This window comes from Geospiza fortis, unplaced genomic scaffold, assembly GCF_000277835.1.
Source record: "Geospiza fortis unplaced genomic scaffold, GeoFor_1.0 scaffold1, whole genome shotgun sequence".
Lineage (NCBI taxonomy): Eukaryota > Metazoa > Chordata > Aves > Passeriformes > Thraupidae > Geospiza > Geospiza fortis.
In genome coordinates this window covers 990,421-1,007,607 of record NW_005054320.1, presented here as the reverse complement: position 1 = coordinate 1,007,607, position 17,187 = coordinate 990,421, and the positions used below count along the sequence as shown (strand labels likewise).

Below are 17,187 nucleotides of genomic sequence, written 5' to 3'. Positions count from 1 at the left end.
CTCAAACAAGAAATTAAATAACCTCTACAAAATGTTCCTTCAAGTGTCATTTTTCTTGCTGTGTAGTATTTCCCCCGCAGGAAGGATCAAATGACCAAATGAAATTCCTACCTTTCTCGTTTGAGCATTTAGAGGCTTGTCATGATCAGTCTCACTTTCCTCCACATTATGTTCCCGTAATTCAATAATCTCTTGCTCCTGAGCAGAACTCTGCCTTTTCATTGCTTCTGTCTCGGAAGAGGGTCCTCTGTGAGAACCTCTGTCTCTGAAGTGAGCATGGAGCCAGCTCATTTCCTTCTTGTTTCAGCTGCAATTATGGTCAGTAGTAGCTCTGACACGAGGCTGGAAACAGGAAGAGTGGGGATAGTGTTCACAGGAGAGGTCTCAAAATGCTGTTAAATTAGGGGAATTCCTTGGAAGAACAAATGAAGTTGGCTGCCCTAGCTGCAGAGAAAGGGAAGGCAGAGGAAGTATCGATTTGCACAGCCATGAGAACTCTGACTCTCAGCTGTGCAATACCAGGATTTCCAGTTTGCCTACCTGCCCATACCAGCCCTTGACAAGCAAGTGACTAAACCTTCAGCAACGCTGGGATGATTTTGAAAGGAACCAGTGTTTTCTCTGCTGCTGTCAGCCAAAACAATAAAATGTTATTACTGTTATCCATGCAGCTAAACAGATGTGATGCTGAACAGCACAGAGTAAAAGTTCATAGAGCATGTTTTTTTGCTTAGGCTGGGACTCTGTCAACACTTGTGATTCTAGTCTTCCTCTATAGTCAATAAAGAAATGAACACTAATGACCCTTGTGCTGTAAGTTGCTCTCCCTCTAGTTATTATACTGCCTAAAATCATAGCTAGTGTTAAAGAACCATTTATGTCCTTCAACATACTATCCAACCTAAACCTGAGAAGCTGCTTTCAGGTAAAAAACCCCAGAGGACATAGATAAAGAGAAGAGAAAGATGGGCTTCAATTTCATTCTGTGCTCTACAGGACATGCTTTTATGAAACAACCATGGTGATTTGGTCTGCACTAGCTTCCGACATGCACTCTCATGTGCACCAGGAGTCACTCACACCAGCTTACTGTAGCCAGGGGGTGATTACGACCCCAGCCTCCTAAATATCCTTGATCCTACCTCATCTTCTTTCTCCTGTTCACAGTCCATCCCCATGTTTCTCCTTCCTTCCCACAGAGCATCTCTCTCCCCTCTGACTCAAAGGGTCTGGGCAGACCCCTGGTAACCACACCCTTCCTTACTCTTTTGTCCCAGAACAGGGAGAGTATCATGCATTGAGAACCAAACACAGCCTCTCTCCCCAACCCCCTTGCCACTCACAGCACCAATCCTTTTTCCTGCCAAAAGCTCAGGGTGCTCTTCCCTCTTCCCACCACTCCAATTTTCTCTTTGTGCAACTCACCTTGGTTCTGCTGCCTGAAGCACACCCAGGGTTTGCATTCCTGACATCATGTCACACCCATCCAGGCAAAGGCACTCCATGAAAGTGAGCACGTCTTAGGTTTATTCCACAAGTAAAAAGAAATACAAATTTTATACCCCACATATTTTGGTTCTGAGAATCTTTAAAGCTCTGGAGGACTGAAGGTGAAATTGAGCAGTCATCAAGATCATAACATGTGTCTGGATCCACAAAATCTTACTTGGGACATCTGACACTAGAAAAGCCTTTGTCTGGTTCTCACTACTCCTGCTGGATATCAGGCTCAATTATTTAATTTCTACTCACAGTAGACCTTCCTACTGGATTGTCTGAAATCAAAACTGTTCCTCTAAGACAAAGAGTTAATGATTATACAGATCTCATCATGCAAAGGCCAAAGTCCTTATTTTATTTTACGTAATTATGAAGAAACTGCTTGAAGTCTTTCTTTCATCTGGGGGATCTAACTTCCACACTTTGTGCATTTCTTCCATGTGAAATTCTGACCCTTCAGCTTTGCAAAAACAGGAAAGTCCAAGGCACCAATGCAGTTCTGATTACACATGGAGTTTAGAGTTTCAGAGGCACATCCAAACAAACAAAACATAGCCCCTTGCAGTTTTAGCACATGTTTATTGAAAAGGAAGATGTGAATAATTGAGTAGCTACTAAAGAAACAAACCTCCTAATATACAGGCTTTGAATATAGGTTATGCTGTAAGTTTGACACTAGCTGGGGCAAGACGCCCAACAGGAGAAAGGAAGGAAAAGCAATAACAGTGTTAGAAAAAGCAGTCTCACTGCATGCAGATTACAGTGCTAGCTCTTTTCAACATTTCCCCCACATGCTGCCAAGGTATGTCTGACATTAAACAAAGATCACATACTTATGTACTGCAGAGTAAATGTGCTGTGTGGACAGCAATAAAAGGTGTTCAAACTGCCAGGTTCATCTTTTAAATATATATATCTTAAAGGTGAAAGCTAAACACTTCCAAATATTGAGCACAGCTTAAAGACCATCTAAATGGTCTTAAGGCCATCTAGACAATTCTTTTATTAAGCTAAGTACTGGTATTCTGAAGTCCCATAAACAGCTTTGGAAACCTTAAATTGGCTAGATTTGGAGTGATAAACTCATCAGGAGATTAAAATTAAAAAGCTTAGATTTACTACCAGGGTTAAAGGAATGTTGCTGTCATTTCTTATGTTGCTTTCTTTGAGCCCAAGGATGCATCCAACCACATAAATCCATCTTCCTTCTATGTCCATTTCAATTTAGTGTGGCCTTGTGGGCACAGCCCAGAAAGATACACAAAAAAAAATTTCCTGAGCCTGAAACTCTACTTACTGTGGACCGTGGACAGGACGAAAAACAATCCTAACCTACCAGGAACATGCTAAAAATTCACAATGGATGCCAGAGCTGGAGGAGTACACATGTAACATATTGCAAATACTAAACCCTACAGTTAGTTCAAATTCTGAAGAGAATTTAAGACAGCATTATAGTTTCTTTTTGTTCAATAAATTACAACTCATTCATTCCTTCCTTTTATTTAGACATCATCCCAAAGAACCTAAACAATACTCTTCCAGTTACTTAATGAAAATTTCTTGCATCCTAGCATTTTTGAGCTATATATCTGGTATTTTTAAGAAAACACAGTAGAGACCCCAAAAGTTACAGACCAGAAAGTAAAAGACAGGCCGTCGCACATAACTGGAAAGAATTAATCTCAGATTTATACACAATACACTATTTAAATTTTTGAGAACTATGAAATAATTGCTTATGTTTAGAATCCTGTAACATACCTAAAGAGTTGAATATATATGGCATGTGGCCATTTTTATCCAGATATGCATATGTGGAAATAAATATAGATAACAAGGGACAAGGAAGGAGAGAAGGGTTACAAATGAGGTATGGCTGGATTTTTGTTACAGTTTATAACCCATTTTATTTTGTTTCTAAGGCAGTGCTCTTTCTGCATAAGGAAGATAAATCCATAAGTAGCCTGGAGTTCCTCTGAAGCTGAACAGTTATTGCTAGATGAATCACAAATGATAGTTTCTTCATTAAAAAATGTATTCTTTCACCAAAGAACAGTCAATGGCATTTTCATGTTGTATCATCAAATTGACTGCAGCAGGAAGCATCTTCACACAGAGGTGATCTGCATTTTGTCCTTGGCTCACCAGTTTGTATTCCGCTGGATCCAGTCATAAAGTGCTGTTACCTTGGTGTACCCACCAGGACGATTGCGCCGAGCACACCCTTCACCCCAGCTCATGATGCCAGCAAGGTACCATCTATTGCCCTTCCCTGTGCAGGCCAAGGGACCTCCAGAGTCTCCCCAAAATGAAGGAAGTCCAGCCGTTAGTGCACACACAGAGAGCACTGTAACAAAAATTAGGTTATTTAAGAACAGTAAATACCTGCCCCTATCTTTCTCAAATATTAATTAAAACTTACTTCTAGATATAATGTACCCAGCCAGATGCTATATTTATTCAATTATTTTAAATTATGGATGCAGCACACTTACCAATATAAAACCAATGGCGAGAAGCAGTTTATAAAATTACTCCTTGATAATTCATAGAATAACTCACCACAGCTCAAATAGGGAGAGAAGAAGACAGGGATGGAAATAGGGAATTCTACTACAGCTTGAAATAGGGAATTCTACTGCAATTTGAAATCTACTATAAAATGTTCACAGGTTGAAGGCAGATCTCTTATACTGTGTGTTAAATAGGAACAGAAAGATACCACACACTCCAAATAAAAAAAGCCAACTAACCAAAACAAACCCAAACCCAACAAACAAACCAGGCACAATTAAGTATTATCAGCAGTTTTATAATCAAGACTGACTCTACAGTAGACTACTTTGTAGAGGCAGAAGAAGGAACAAAGACTAAGGAATGTGCAAATAAGAACAGGCTTCTCAAATGGAACATGCAGGTTTGCACAGCAGTGTAGAAAAATAAAAAGTTCCATTCAATTCAGTTCACAGGATCAAAGTGCATTTGGGCTCATCAATGTTTTTTTTGGCCTTCTATTACTTTAACCTTCTCTGACCTAGTCTGTTGACAGAGCTCTGGGCAACAACAGTACAGCTCCTCTCTGCAGCTGTTCCTAATGCACACAAGGCAGTCAGCAGCCTCCAAATTCACCCTAGGGCTTGTTTGAGCCCCCAGCTGGGGCCAAAAACATGTAAGAGGTCAGGAGAAAACCATGTGCTGAGAAAAGAGTAATAACACAAAGCTTTCATCACCCAACCAAACAAAATTATCTATTATGATGGTACAAAATTATCTAGAGATAAGAAAAGAAGCCAGAGTTCTTCCTTTCTCTCAGGCTGCTGTCATACTAGAAATGTTGATGATCCAAGAGTGATGTCAAAGTGACTTGAGAAAGGCGGCTCAGCCAATTACTCAGCCAGTTCTGAGAGACCAAAGGGATTGTATACCACTAGGGAAAGGAAGGATCCTAAGCAGAAGAACCAAGATCAAAGAACATTCTAGAGTGATAAGAAAACAGAATGAAAGGGTGATTTTTTTATTTCTTGTGTATCAGGTCCTCTAAAGATGGAAGCTTCACATAACTTGTGCAACATATGCACAGCTTACATGGCCAGGAAGGAGTCAAACAGAACAGGGCCCTCACAAGTCTGAAAGCATAGTAAAGCAGGTTTAGGGTGTTATGGGTCTTTCCTGAGTTCCCAGTGTCATTCCTCTCTAGCACTGTACAGGAAACACATACTCTATATTACATAATATATACTAGTGACAGAAAGAAAGGGGAAAAAAAAAAACCAACTCCCCCAAAAAAGTAAAGATGCTACCCAGACTAAGAACTTAAAGACCCAGAGGGCCAACATGCTAGAACTCAGACCAACATGCTAAAACTCAGACACAGCATATCATGCTGGAAAATGTCCAGTATGATGTACAGCTGAATAGGTTAAAAATGCCCATCTGAAAATTCAAGGGCATTTCTTAAGCAACACATTTGTAGGAGGAACACCACCCCTCTGACATAATTTAGCAAAACAATTCCAAGGTCAAAGTTTGCAGATAAACTCTACATAATGTTAATAAAAATAATAATTAATTTAATTAGGTCTTTGACACTATAAGAAAATTCTACAAATAGTCTATTGTGTTAAATAAGTTTGACCCATCATGAGCTACAATCTTGCAAAAGTTATCCTATTGCATTAAAATAATAAAATTTATATATTACACAAAATTTGTACCAAATTTCCTCAGTCTAATATTCAGTAACAAATTTCTATCCCCTTTGCATGGTAACGGGTATAAAAAACATGTTTGCAAGATTGATACTCATCATCAGAGGTTTGAACACCAATGAAGTACACAACTAGTGTACTAGGAGAAAGAAGGCAGAGTCAGGACAGAGAAGTATAACCAAAAAGCAGTTTCTGATCGTGTGTGTAAACAAACTGGGTTTTATGACTTACACTACTGTGATGTAGTCACAACTTGTAATTATACACATGAATGAGTGTTTGAAATTAAAAAGCACCATTGCAGCTGCAGTTCCAAAACTTAGCTTAGCTTTTCCTTTTGTATTTCTTTGCAACTGTAATAATAAATTACTCATCACACTTTCACAGTATTTTAGCAATTCCACACCCAGATATTAAAAAAGATAAAAAGAAATTAATACAAATAGCGCAATTCACAGGTGGACCTTTTAGCGCAGATGATTCCTTTTATCGTTATATTTTTGTTCTCTGGTATGAAATATAACTGTTGAAGAAGAAAAAGAACTCTTCTTGATACATTTTACCCCTTGCATTTGCAAAATGATATTTCCCAAGAGAGTCAGAGATTATCCATGATGAATTTTCTTCCTTATTTTGGGGAGCTTTTAGTTGCCATGTTAAATTAACCATAAATTCGCACTCAATAAAAAAGAAAAACCAAAAACCAAAAACAACCAAACAACAACAAAAACAACAAAAAAACCCCACAAACAAACAAAAAACAAACAAACAAAAAAAAACCCTCACCACACAAACAACCTGAAACTGAAGAGTTTTCCAATGAAAGCAATCATTCCTCTGTAGTTTTCCTACCAGTTCCAGATTACCTGGCATGCATCAACACCACCATTAAGGTTCCCAGCACACAGCATACGTGAAGTAGTAGGATCATCATAGAGCTTGTTGCAAACACTTTGGTTAATCATTCTCACTCAAGCTTCCTGCAGTGTTTTGGCAAGATGACCTAGAAAAAAATACAAAGGGTATTGCAGAGGTTAAGGTGGCACAAATTTCTTAGAGAGATACCAATTATGAAAACAAAAGAGAATTGCTTCTAACTCAAAATCTACCCAGCTAATGACAGCAGAGTAATTCCCTTGCCTTCAAATGGTGCCTGCCCTAATTTTTGAAAGCTGGGTTGTTCACACTACCCAATAGCCATAGATGTTCCAATGCACCATGCACCACCTTTCCATTTCCCTTTATCCTTATGACCTTATTCTGTCAGAAAGTAGTAAAAGCCCATGCAAATTGTAAGATAAGACTGCACACAGGGTGACTAAATTTGAATGCCATTTTAAATTATGCCTGAAGCTTTTTGTTATTGTTTAAACCACGGCCATGCTCCAAACAACATCCCAGTCCTACAAAATGCAATTTCTGTATTGTTTTCCATTCTCTCAGTTCTAGGGAAGAAATTGAGGAATAAAGCTGAGTGTGGAAAAGTAAATAATTTTAAAGAAACACCAAAGAACAGTCTGTAACTCACAAATGATGCTAAGACTTTAATTCTGAACTATGGTATTGACATAAGGTGCCCTTGTGAGCTAAATATCTTGATACCTCTGACATGCTGAGATGCTGCCCAAGCCTAGGTTTCAAGCTGTTTAATGCTGAGACAGGGCAAGGATCCCACAGGCTCCCTTGCCACCCCTCTCTAAATCAGTGTGCTTTTTTCTGCCTCTTCACTGCAGCTGGCTGCTCCAAGCTACACAGAGGCAGAACTTCATGAGGCCTTTGATTAAGAGAGAAAATGAAAGATCCTCCACATTTTTTTGCAATTGCAATTATTGCTGCTTATGGCTCTATGCTGTCAATCAGAAACAAATTCTTTCTCTGCAATAGTTGCAAGTTACTGATTTCTTTACTTGCAAGGTTCTATTCATCAGATTAAATGAGTCATGAACATGAAAATGGGCACATTTTTATAAATCTATAATAATTTGCTTTTCAATGATCTGTGACACCTGAGTGTGCATTTTGTCACTTACCACTTGCTATCCAAGCAACCATTCAGAATTTACAGACTGTAGCTAAGGAGATCTTTTCTGGCTTTTTATAAACACACTAAGTAAATGTCATGGGGTTTTTTTGGTTTTTTTTTTTTGCTTACAAGTATAAATATTCCATTGTTAGAGTTTAAAACTAAGCCAAACTTGCAAAAAGCATACCCAGGAAATGAACATACTATTTTCTTTTATGGCTCCCCAGCCAGTTACGTAGCAGACAGTTCCATAAAGAAATGCTCTAGAGGTGCTAGGTGAACAAATGGGCTTTACCAGCTCACTGAAAGAGTACAGGTGTCTCCATTTCCAACAGAGCAATGTCATAGTCTGAGATAGTTTGGTCATACTGTGGATGGACAATAATCCTTATGACTGATCTCATAGCTACATGATTGCTCTTTTCATTTATAGTATGTGAGCCCATATACACTCTCCATCCCATTGGAACAGAGTATCGGTAAAAAAAAGTATTTTTAGAACATCCCATTGGAAAGCAACGCAATGTTAGTTCACTGCATTTTAACTACTTTTCAGTATTTGAGGACATTCATCAAAACCATGGTGCATGGAGCAGAATATGACTTCAGAAGGTCTCTGTCTGCTAAATATGCACTCTAGGTCTCTGCTAAAACATTAAGCAATGTTTTTACTTGCTATTATGAACTTAATCTCCTGGATCTAAAAGAGCAACTCCTTGCTATGCATCATGCTTTGAAACTCATAAAAGTGTATTCTTAAACTCTATCTCCTTTTTAACACATGTAGGAGGTATGCATTTTCAATTTCCACTACCTAAACTGAACACCAATGAGGTTTTCACTCATTGATCAATATATAGGACATGTATTGGGATAAAAGGCCATGGTTCTACTCAGAAAACTCCCGCCTTTTGAAAAGAAGGGGGAAAAAACCAATGGTGTTTACCCTACATCTAACAGAACAGTGTTATGTCATCCAGGTTTTACTGGCAATGGAAGCAAAAGAATAACTTCAAAAACTGAAGACTTTTGAAGGCAGCAGACAACACCAAGTGTTTGTGTAGTGAGGTCATGTCACCAAGTTATTACCTGGATCAACTTATCTAGACAAGGAATAGCTTTTACAAATTATTGAAAGCACCTTTGTAAGGTTATTAAACTGCAAATACTCTAGAACAGTATCATTTCCTCATGCCTTGCAGAATCAGAATCCAGGAAGCAATGGGTAACAAATATGAGCCACCTGCTGGAGATCACAGATGAACCACACACGTGGCCACGTGCCCCCATCTGTTAACTTGCTTGCCAAGGCCACTTCTCAGATCTTGCATCCTCACCTCCGACAATTCTGTTTTTTCTAAGCTGGTGTCTTCCTCAAGCTAACAGAAATAATTTAATAAATTAGTAAAAAGCCCACCAGTTAATTCACTTTGTCATGCTTGACACAAACTTTTACCCTTAGACCTTACTGTGCAATTGGTAAAATGGTGAGTACTTGCCCATTTTCACTCAATGGGCAGGTCAGATATAAAGCATTGTCTATCTTCCTGTGTCGCTTTCTAGAGTGGAATAACTCAAAAAGAGGTTAAGCACAATTTAAAAGGTCGCTTGAATAATTCTTGTCTCTATTCCCTCCTTACAAACACAGCTTGACTGTATTTCACTCAGCACAAAAAAGCAGCAAGACCTACCAGCTTATCCGGGAAGTGCATTGCTTGAAATAAGTAAACATAGACAGAATGGATGAGCTGATTTAAAAGAAACAGTGCAAAATTCAAGACAGACATTTGCATACAGTGTTACCAGGAAATTAATTTTTTAAAATTCATATTTGATTAACAAATTATTAATCCAATAATGCTTAAGAATAACACAAATTGCTGATTTAGTTTCCCAAGTAACTAACAAATTTTAAAATAAATATTACCACACCACAGTGTGATCCATCCGCACAGTCTCTTTTCCCATCACACTCAGGATTTGGTTTCAGCAAGCGTTTTCCATTGAGGCATTCGTATGCATAAGGGGAGCAACTTTGGTGGGCTGAAATAAGAGAGAGAAGATAGTGTCACGTTTGGAGTCATGCTTTCAAATTATTAACAACACCTTGCACATTCAGCAAGTTGTTCAAAGCTACACATTCTAGTCTGCTTAAAGTAGTAGTCTATACTAGTGTAAACTGGTCCCACTATGGAGAGGGGACAGCAGACCCACCCTAATTAATGATCACACTAATTTCAGTCTCCACTGTCCCTGACAAAAAAGAAGACCCTTCAACTGTCCACACTCCCATTTTACATAACTGTAACCTGAGTAAGTGAGGCTTCTCAGATCTGTTCTTTTGCCTTCACCAGAACCAGTGGCATTACAAATAATAAAAATTCACAGCATATTTTAATTTTCAAGTGAAAATGAGAAAACTGCAGAAGAGCTTTATACCTCCCTCCAATAAATTTCTGACTAAGGACTATCACAGTTTACTATGTGAGAATCCTGATAGATCTCAGCAATTGGCTTCCATTACTATTATTTTTATTACCAGTTGTTTACAAGGACCTCTAAACAGTGGGAGGTAGGTTTTTTGGAAAAAATATTTACTCCTGGTTACCCCAAAATTGAAAGCAAGACAAAAAGTACATAAGCAAAATGAAGCAAGTCACTAGGGAGCCATTGGTAGTATCAGCGATGTCCACAACCATTGAAGATCTACAGTAAAAAGACCATAAAATATGACAAAAGTCCCCAGCCTACTATGTCCCTGATCCCTAAATTATGTGGTACTGATCAGGTAGCATTTGGGGGGAAAGTGCTCTTCCAACAGGATCACCAGCAAAATGTGGTTTAGTTTTCTTACTAAAATCCCTGTCATCTTGGATTTTTCTTCATTAATTGTCTAAACTCTCCCAAAACCTAGTTTTACTCTGCATGATTTATGTTCATGATTATGAAACTTTTACTCTGTGCCATGAAAAAAAAAATCTAGAAACAACTCATATAACCATTAAAATAGGCATATTCCTGCTTCTGTGTTCTACCATCTTTTGGAAAATACCTAAAATTACATAGTTACAGCAATTGTTTTCATCACTGTCCTGTCCGCAGCTGTCATCATCTTTACAAGACTTATACTGAGGTGTACACTTCCCATCACCACAGTTCAATTGTTCTGGATTACAACCTGAAGAAAAATAGTCTGTAAATTTCTAATACAAACAGCAGACCAACAGCTACATGCTACACTCCCTACTAGAGGTCAACGGGATGTTTCTGTGCCATTTCTGTCAGACATTTATCTACCTTGGTTTTGGTAGTATCCAGTGACAGAGAGACTTGTGCTGTACTATCTGACCTTGGATTACCTTCTGGTCACTGTTTCTGGTATCTTTTGAATGTTCCCTATCTTCTTTGACATGCAACGCCTAGTTTAGGTACAGTACACTAGCTGAAGCCTTCCCACTGGTGATCAGGAAGGTATTTTCAATTTCCTGTCTTACATCCTAGTGTGACACTTAAAAACCCCAGAACAAAGACAACCAACCAACAAAACACTAAATACAAACAAAACTCACAGAGTATTTTGTGACTCAGACTCACAAGTCAGCTTTTGAGCAACAATCATCCCCCCAGCCATTTTTTCACAAAAAAGCAACTTAGGCAATCCACATGTCTGTTTAATTATCTCCATTCAGATCTTCACAGAATCACAGAATATTCTGAGTTGAAAGGGATCCACAAGGATCAACTTTACAGTTCAACTCCTGGCCCTGCACAGCATCACCCCCAAGAGTTACATCCTGTGCCTGAGAGCATTGTCCAAATGCTTCTTGAGCCCTGGCAGCCTTGGGGCTGTGACCACTTCCCTGGGGAGCCTGTTCCAGTGACCAATCACCCTATGGGTGAAGAACCTTTTCCTAATATCGAACCTAGTCCTCCCCTGATACAACTTCAGACCATTCCCTCTGGAGTGTCACTGGTCACCAGAGAACAGAAATCAGACAGCTGCCCCTCCTGTTCCCCTCACAAGGAAGTTGTAACTGCAATGAGGTCTCCCCTCAGTCTCCTCCAGGCTGAACAGACCAAGTAACTTCAGCTGTTCCTCATACAGTTTTCCCTCAAGACCCTTCACCATCTTTGTTACCCCCCGCTCTGTGGACATTCTCTTAAAGATTATTATTTTTTATATTGTGGTGCCCAAAACTACCCCCATCACTCGAGGTGAGGCTGCCCCAGTGCAGAGCAGAGCACGACAATCCCCTCCCTCACCTGGCTGGCGATGCTGTGCCTGATGTACCTCAGGACAAGGATGTCCCTCCTGGCTGCCAGGGCACTGCTGACTCATATTCTTGTTTTTATTTTTCTCCATACATATTCTACAGCTTTCAGGACCACTTACAAATGCATCCCTCTTAAATACATCCATCTTTCTATTGTGTAACACTTTTCTATTTCATAAGCACCTACTCTAATCCATAATTTAGATCATGAACAAAAATTATGTGACAATCCGTAACAATATTGGCAGAATGATATTAAAATATCCTTCCTCTTTGGCAATGAGTCTTGACCAGTCGTTCTGTGGAAACACTTTCCTGTATTCTTTTCTCCCCACATTTTCTTTACTTATTGATAAGCTTGTCACATAAAACAGTGTCAAAGTACAATTTATCTATTTATCCTCTCACAGCAGGGAACTAAAACAAAAGCTTAAATCTCCATGCTGGTTTTAATATTCTTTTCACTATTTACAAATAGCTTACTTTGGCTATTTCTTGTGCATTTTTTCCCCTTGGAAAGTTATAAAGATTGGTGTGAAATTCCCTCTTGATTTTTCTGTTCTCCCACTCTTTAAAGAGACACATTACACAGCCTCTTTTCCACACTTTTACATCTTCACCCACATGCTTCATGTGATCTTAAAGATTGCCAGCAGTACTTTAGAGATAATTTCAACACATCTCCTAACTTTGTGGAAAAAACTCTTTACAGAAAACAACAAACAAGAAATATTTTCTCTACCCCAGTCCAATTCAGCACCACCATCTAGGCAGCCTGTCCAACATTCAAACTGATTTCTTGAAGGAATGCACATTCTGTCTGCATATCTAAGGACAAGCTAGAAAAATAAAAAATCAATGACACTGGAAATATTTATACAGTCTAAATGCAGTAATGCAGGACTCTACCATGAAGAAATATTAAAATTATTATTAAAAATTAAAGTTTGTGTCATTTGTAAAATAAAATGAATATTTTAAAAAATCTCACTTGGCACAATCTATCAAAGATTTTTATCAAGCAGTCTGAATTAAATGAGACACCTAAATATACTTAGCAAATTGAATTCACATTAGTTGCCTCTACTCTAAGGGTTGAAATTCATTCACCACAGATACATGACTACTGATTGGAAGCATTTCTTTAATTTGTTAAGGAATGTATTTAATACAGGAAAAAGAAAATAAAATCAAAGCTAGGCATTCTCTTTAGTATTACAAATACTATATTTCCTCATATTAAAATTCTGTACAAATTAATCTCTATGTTACTACGCTCAGTGTCTGATGTAAATAAGTATTTTATCAAACACTTCCCAAAACTTGCAGTCTCATATGCAACAGCCCTTGACCAAGAATTTCTTTCACATTCACATTAACTAACTACTAGTTAGTTTAGATGGTAAGTTGTTTCTTTACAATATATAAAAAATGTTTATTCGCTTTGACTCTTTCAGATGTCCAAGAAAATAAAGTATCTGAAAGACTAAGTAGCTCAAACCACTCTTCTTTCTGTCCAAGTGAAGTAAAATGAAATTTTCTCCCATTTAGCACCATAGGCAAATTAAGAGCTACATCAGATTGAAGGACCAAATCCATTTGTCCCACAGTTGTCTAATCAGTTCCAATCTGGAGTAAATTAGTCTTCTTCACTGCATTGCATGTGATGTCAGTGGGAGGAAAGCACACACCACCCAGCCAGCACAAGCTCAAAGCAGGAGTGTCTGCATTTTCTTGTCACCTCTCCTTGAAGTTATGCAGCTGATGGCTGGCATTTGCTTTCCAGGTCAGCTCAGAGCAGAGCCTGTGATTTTTAGTAACTGTGCTTTGATAGGCACCCAACAATGGGGGAAAAAGTAACCTCAGGTGGGCGACTGCAGGTGCTTAAGATATGGGAAAACATGACTTTATTTTTTTCCTTCTCCTGTTACTACTACTGCTGCAGGGAAGGCTGATATAGGCCAGCGCTCTCAATCCATGCTGGTGTCTGAGATAGCATTCCCCAAACTACTGCATCAACTTGATACTGACACGTGACAGCCATTCCACTCCTCCTGAGTCTTTAAACAAAGCCTCCTGACTGTGACTAAGAACTGATTAAATAACTTTGAGCCATCTGCTTCCTGCCTCAGTGCTAGGAGCAGAGCACACAGATATACACAATAAAGGCAGTGGATTTTGTTAAAAAAGGTATTCCTAGGCTTAGACTCAACCATTTTTGAGGCAGAAACCAGAGTAACCACAGAACTAAGAATAGTTGGTAACTTTTTCTGGTAGAAAGAGGACCCACATTGTTGGAAGAAGAAATCCCTGAAAATTTGCGTCTTATAGAATGACTTATTGGATTCAGGATGCCCTTGATGAAGGAAGGAATGATGAGGAGGACTCCATCGTATCAGAAGGCTAATTAATTACTCTATTATACTTTATTACACTATGTTACATTACATCTAAACTGAATCTGCCAAGCACTCAACTGCACTGACTCGTGACTGTCCACTGACAGTCCCGACACACACATGTATTCAATTGGCCAGTGAATCAAAACACTCACACCAGAATCCAATTACCAATTCCCTTCAGGTAAACAATATTCCACAATGCATTCCACTTGTGAAAAACACAGGCACAGCAAATGAGATAAGAATTGTTTTGATCTGCTTCTCTCAGGTTCAGAGAATGTGAATCCCACGATGACTGACCACGAAACGTGCCATTTATTTAGAGTGAAAGGCCATGAAACAAAAATCTTTACCAGAAACCTTAAAACGTAAATGTTTCTATGTCAACAATGAACAGAACTACATTCTAACAAGCAAGCTGAGGATTTGAAGAGGCTTCTCAAAATGAACTGATCTCATGAAATCACAGAGAACTTTAGCTACCTAGACATTAATTGGGTAAAAAACCCCTGGCATTTAAAAAATCTGAAATTGCATCTTTTCTAAGAAATGTCACAAGTAAATATACTTGTATCTCCTGAAAATTCCTGTTCCACCATCTGGAAGACCCCCAAAATCTAACATTGATCCAGAACATTTTCCGTTTCAGGGGAGGCTCCTGCCTTCCTTAGCAGACACCTGTCTGTCGAAACCAATACAGATTTTGGTGCCCAACATGAGGCTTAAGGGCGTAGACACAAAAATGGAATAACACTTCTTGAGAAATCTAATTTTTGTGTGCTGCTATAGAAACCTCATTAAGTGACACCATGTGGTCCAGCTTACCCTAGTTTGGGTGACACGTGATCGTGGCTGTATTTCTCCCATTTGCAGATCCTTATCTAAACATGGATCCTATAACCAAGGCTACTGTGGCTGTTATCCAGTTTGTTTTATGGGTGAATAAGGCGAGGAATTAATGGATTTTTAATTTCTTCTGGAAAGCAGGTGCATGGATTCAGAGCTGTCACACACTAACTATGTTTTTGGGGTTACTTTAATAATGGCACCTACCATAAGGAAATGACACCGGGGAAAATTTTCTCCCAACCCTTTAACCATCTCTTTGGGTCTGTCCCACCATTTTTTGAAGGGTTCAGATCCACTCTAAGTACTAATGATATCATACAGTGGCTGGTGTTGCTGATAGGCCTATTTAGCATTTAGAGATAAGGGAAGATTAACCTGGATAACCACCCTGACACCTACTCCAGAACCTGACATGGCAACAGAGGCTAGGGATGCTGCTGCCCCAGAGCCTGACTCTGCCCCACAGCCCGCCCCAGATATGAACTACCCAGATTGGGTCGGGGGGTCTAGTGAAGGAGATACATGAGATGGGCCAGATGCTGAAGGAGTACATTTGCCCAGCTGGTGAGAAGCCCTCTGCCTCAAAGAGGGAGAGTCTAAGAGTGCAGCAGTGGAACCTACAGATGTTACAACTGTCCAGGTTCCAGGTGAACTGCAAAGGCAGGCATAGCCAGCAGCAGTTGCCCCTATAGAAATAAGGAAATCTAAGATGAAATCAGAGCACCCAGATAGGGGAGGGCCCTCACAACCCACAGGGGAGCCAGAGGTTGCAATCATCACCGAGTCCCTGATGTACAAAAGTCTCCATAATCTGCACAAAGACACTGTATGATGGGGACATGAGGCTTTACTTTGGTTCTGGGACCTTATGGGTACAGGTGTCCGGCTGGATGGTGGTGAGGCAAGGAATCTGGGAGCCTTAACCCAGGACTCAGGTATGAATCAGATTTTTTGTAAGGCAGCCAGGGTCTCTTTTCCTCTGGGAGTGGTTTTTTATAAGTGTCAGAGAGAAGTTTGTTGACAGGGAGAGAATGGGGGACCACCAACATAGAATGTGCTGGAAGACCCTTGAGGAAGGGATCCAACAGCTGAGAGAAATGGCAGTATGGGAGGTACTCTTTGGGAGGGATGGACAGCATGATAATGACCCCAACAAGGTCAGATGCACAGGGCAAATGTTGTGGAGTCTGGCAAATCTAGGGCCATCTCAATACATCACCTTCATTGCAATGATTAATGCCGATACCAACTGAGAGACAGTGGGTTCTGTTGCCAACAAGCTTAGAAATTATGAAAGTATGATCAATGGCCCGATGCCAGATCATGTCTCTGCTGTGGTTAAGGAACTCAAAGAGGAGATGAGGGAGGAGGTGAGGAGGAACAGTTCCCACATTGCACCAGTGCGAGTCACAGGCCCCAGAGTCAGAGCCCAACGTTCCCCAGCTAGAGAGAGAGGGTACACCCTATGGGCTCACCTATGGTTCTTTCTGCGTGACCATGGGGAAGACATGGGAAGGTGGGATGGGAAACCCACTTCTGTCTTGGCAGCAGAGGTGTGTCAACTCAAGGAGGGAAACCCTAACTAAGGGAATTCCAGTAAAGTGAAGGTAGCCTCAACCTCCTATGATGGAGCTGCCGAGTATGATCTGTCAGATCCTCTTGAAGGTACCTCTATCATGAATGTCCAGGAAAGAAATAATAACCAGGTTAAAGGGGCCCTGCCTCTATCCAGGGAGAGGCATGGGAAAACTGGATCTTCTGGATGGTGTGGATCCGATGGTCTGGCACATCAGAACCACAAAAATATGATGCCTTAGTTGATACTGGTGTGCAGTGTACCCTGATACCACTGGGACACGTAGGGGCGGAACCTGTTTCCATTGCCGGGCTGACGGGGGGATCACAGCAATTGAAGCCAAGGTGAGCCT

At 39.8% G+C, this 17,187-nt stretch overlaps 1 protein-coding gene and 1 pseudogene across 1 annotated transcript in view; both read right to left on the bottom strand.

The window, feature by feature from the left end:
- CUNH3orf52 (chromosome unknown C3orf52 homolog) overlaps positions 1 to 1,794 on the bottom strand; it is a 10,242-nt gene extending 8,448 nt beyond the window's left edge. The window contains exons 1-2 of the mRNA XM_005420521.3: positions 1,426 to 1,794; positions 112 to 342 (exon numbers count right to left, since the gene is read on the bottom strand). Of these exons, the coding sequence (XP_005420578.3) occupies positions 112 to 291 (180 nt within the window). The 5' untranslated portion in view covers positions 292 to 342; positions 1,426 to 1,794. The remainder of the gene's footprint in view (positions 1 to 111; positions 343 to 1,425) is intronic.
- Positions 1,795 to 3,644: 1,850 nt separating this feature from the next.
- LOC102044453 overlaps positions 3,645 to 17,187 on the bottom strand; it is a 28,544-nt pseudogene continuing 15,001 nt past the window's right edge.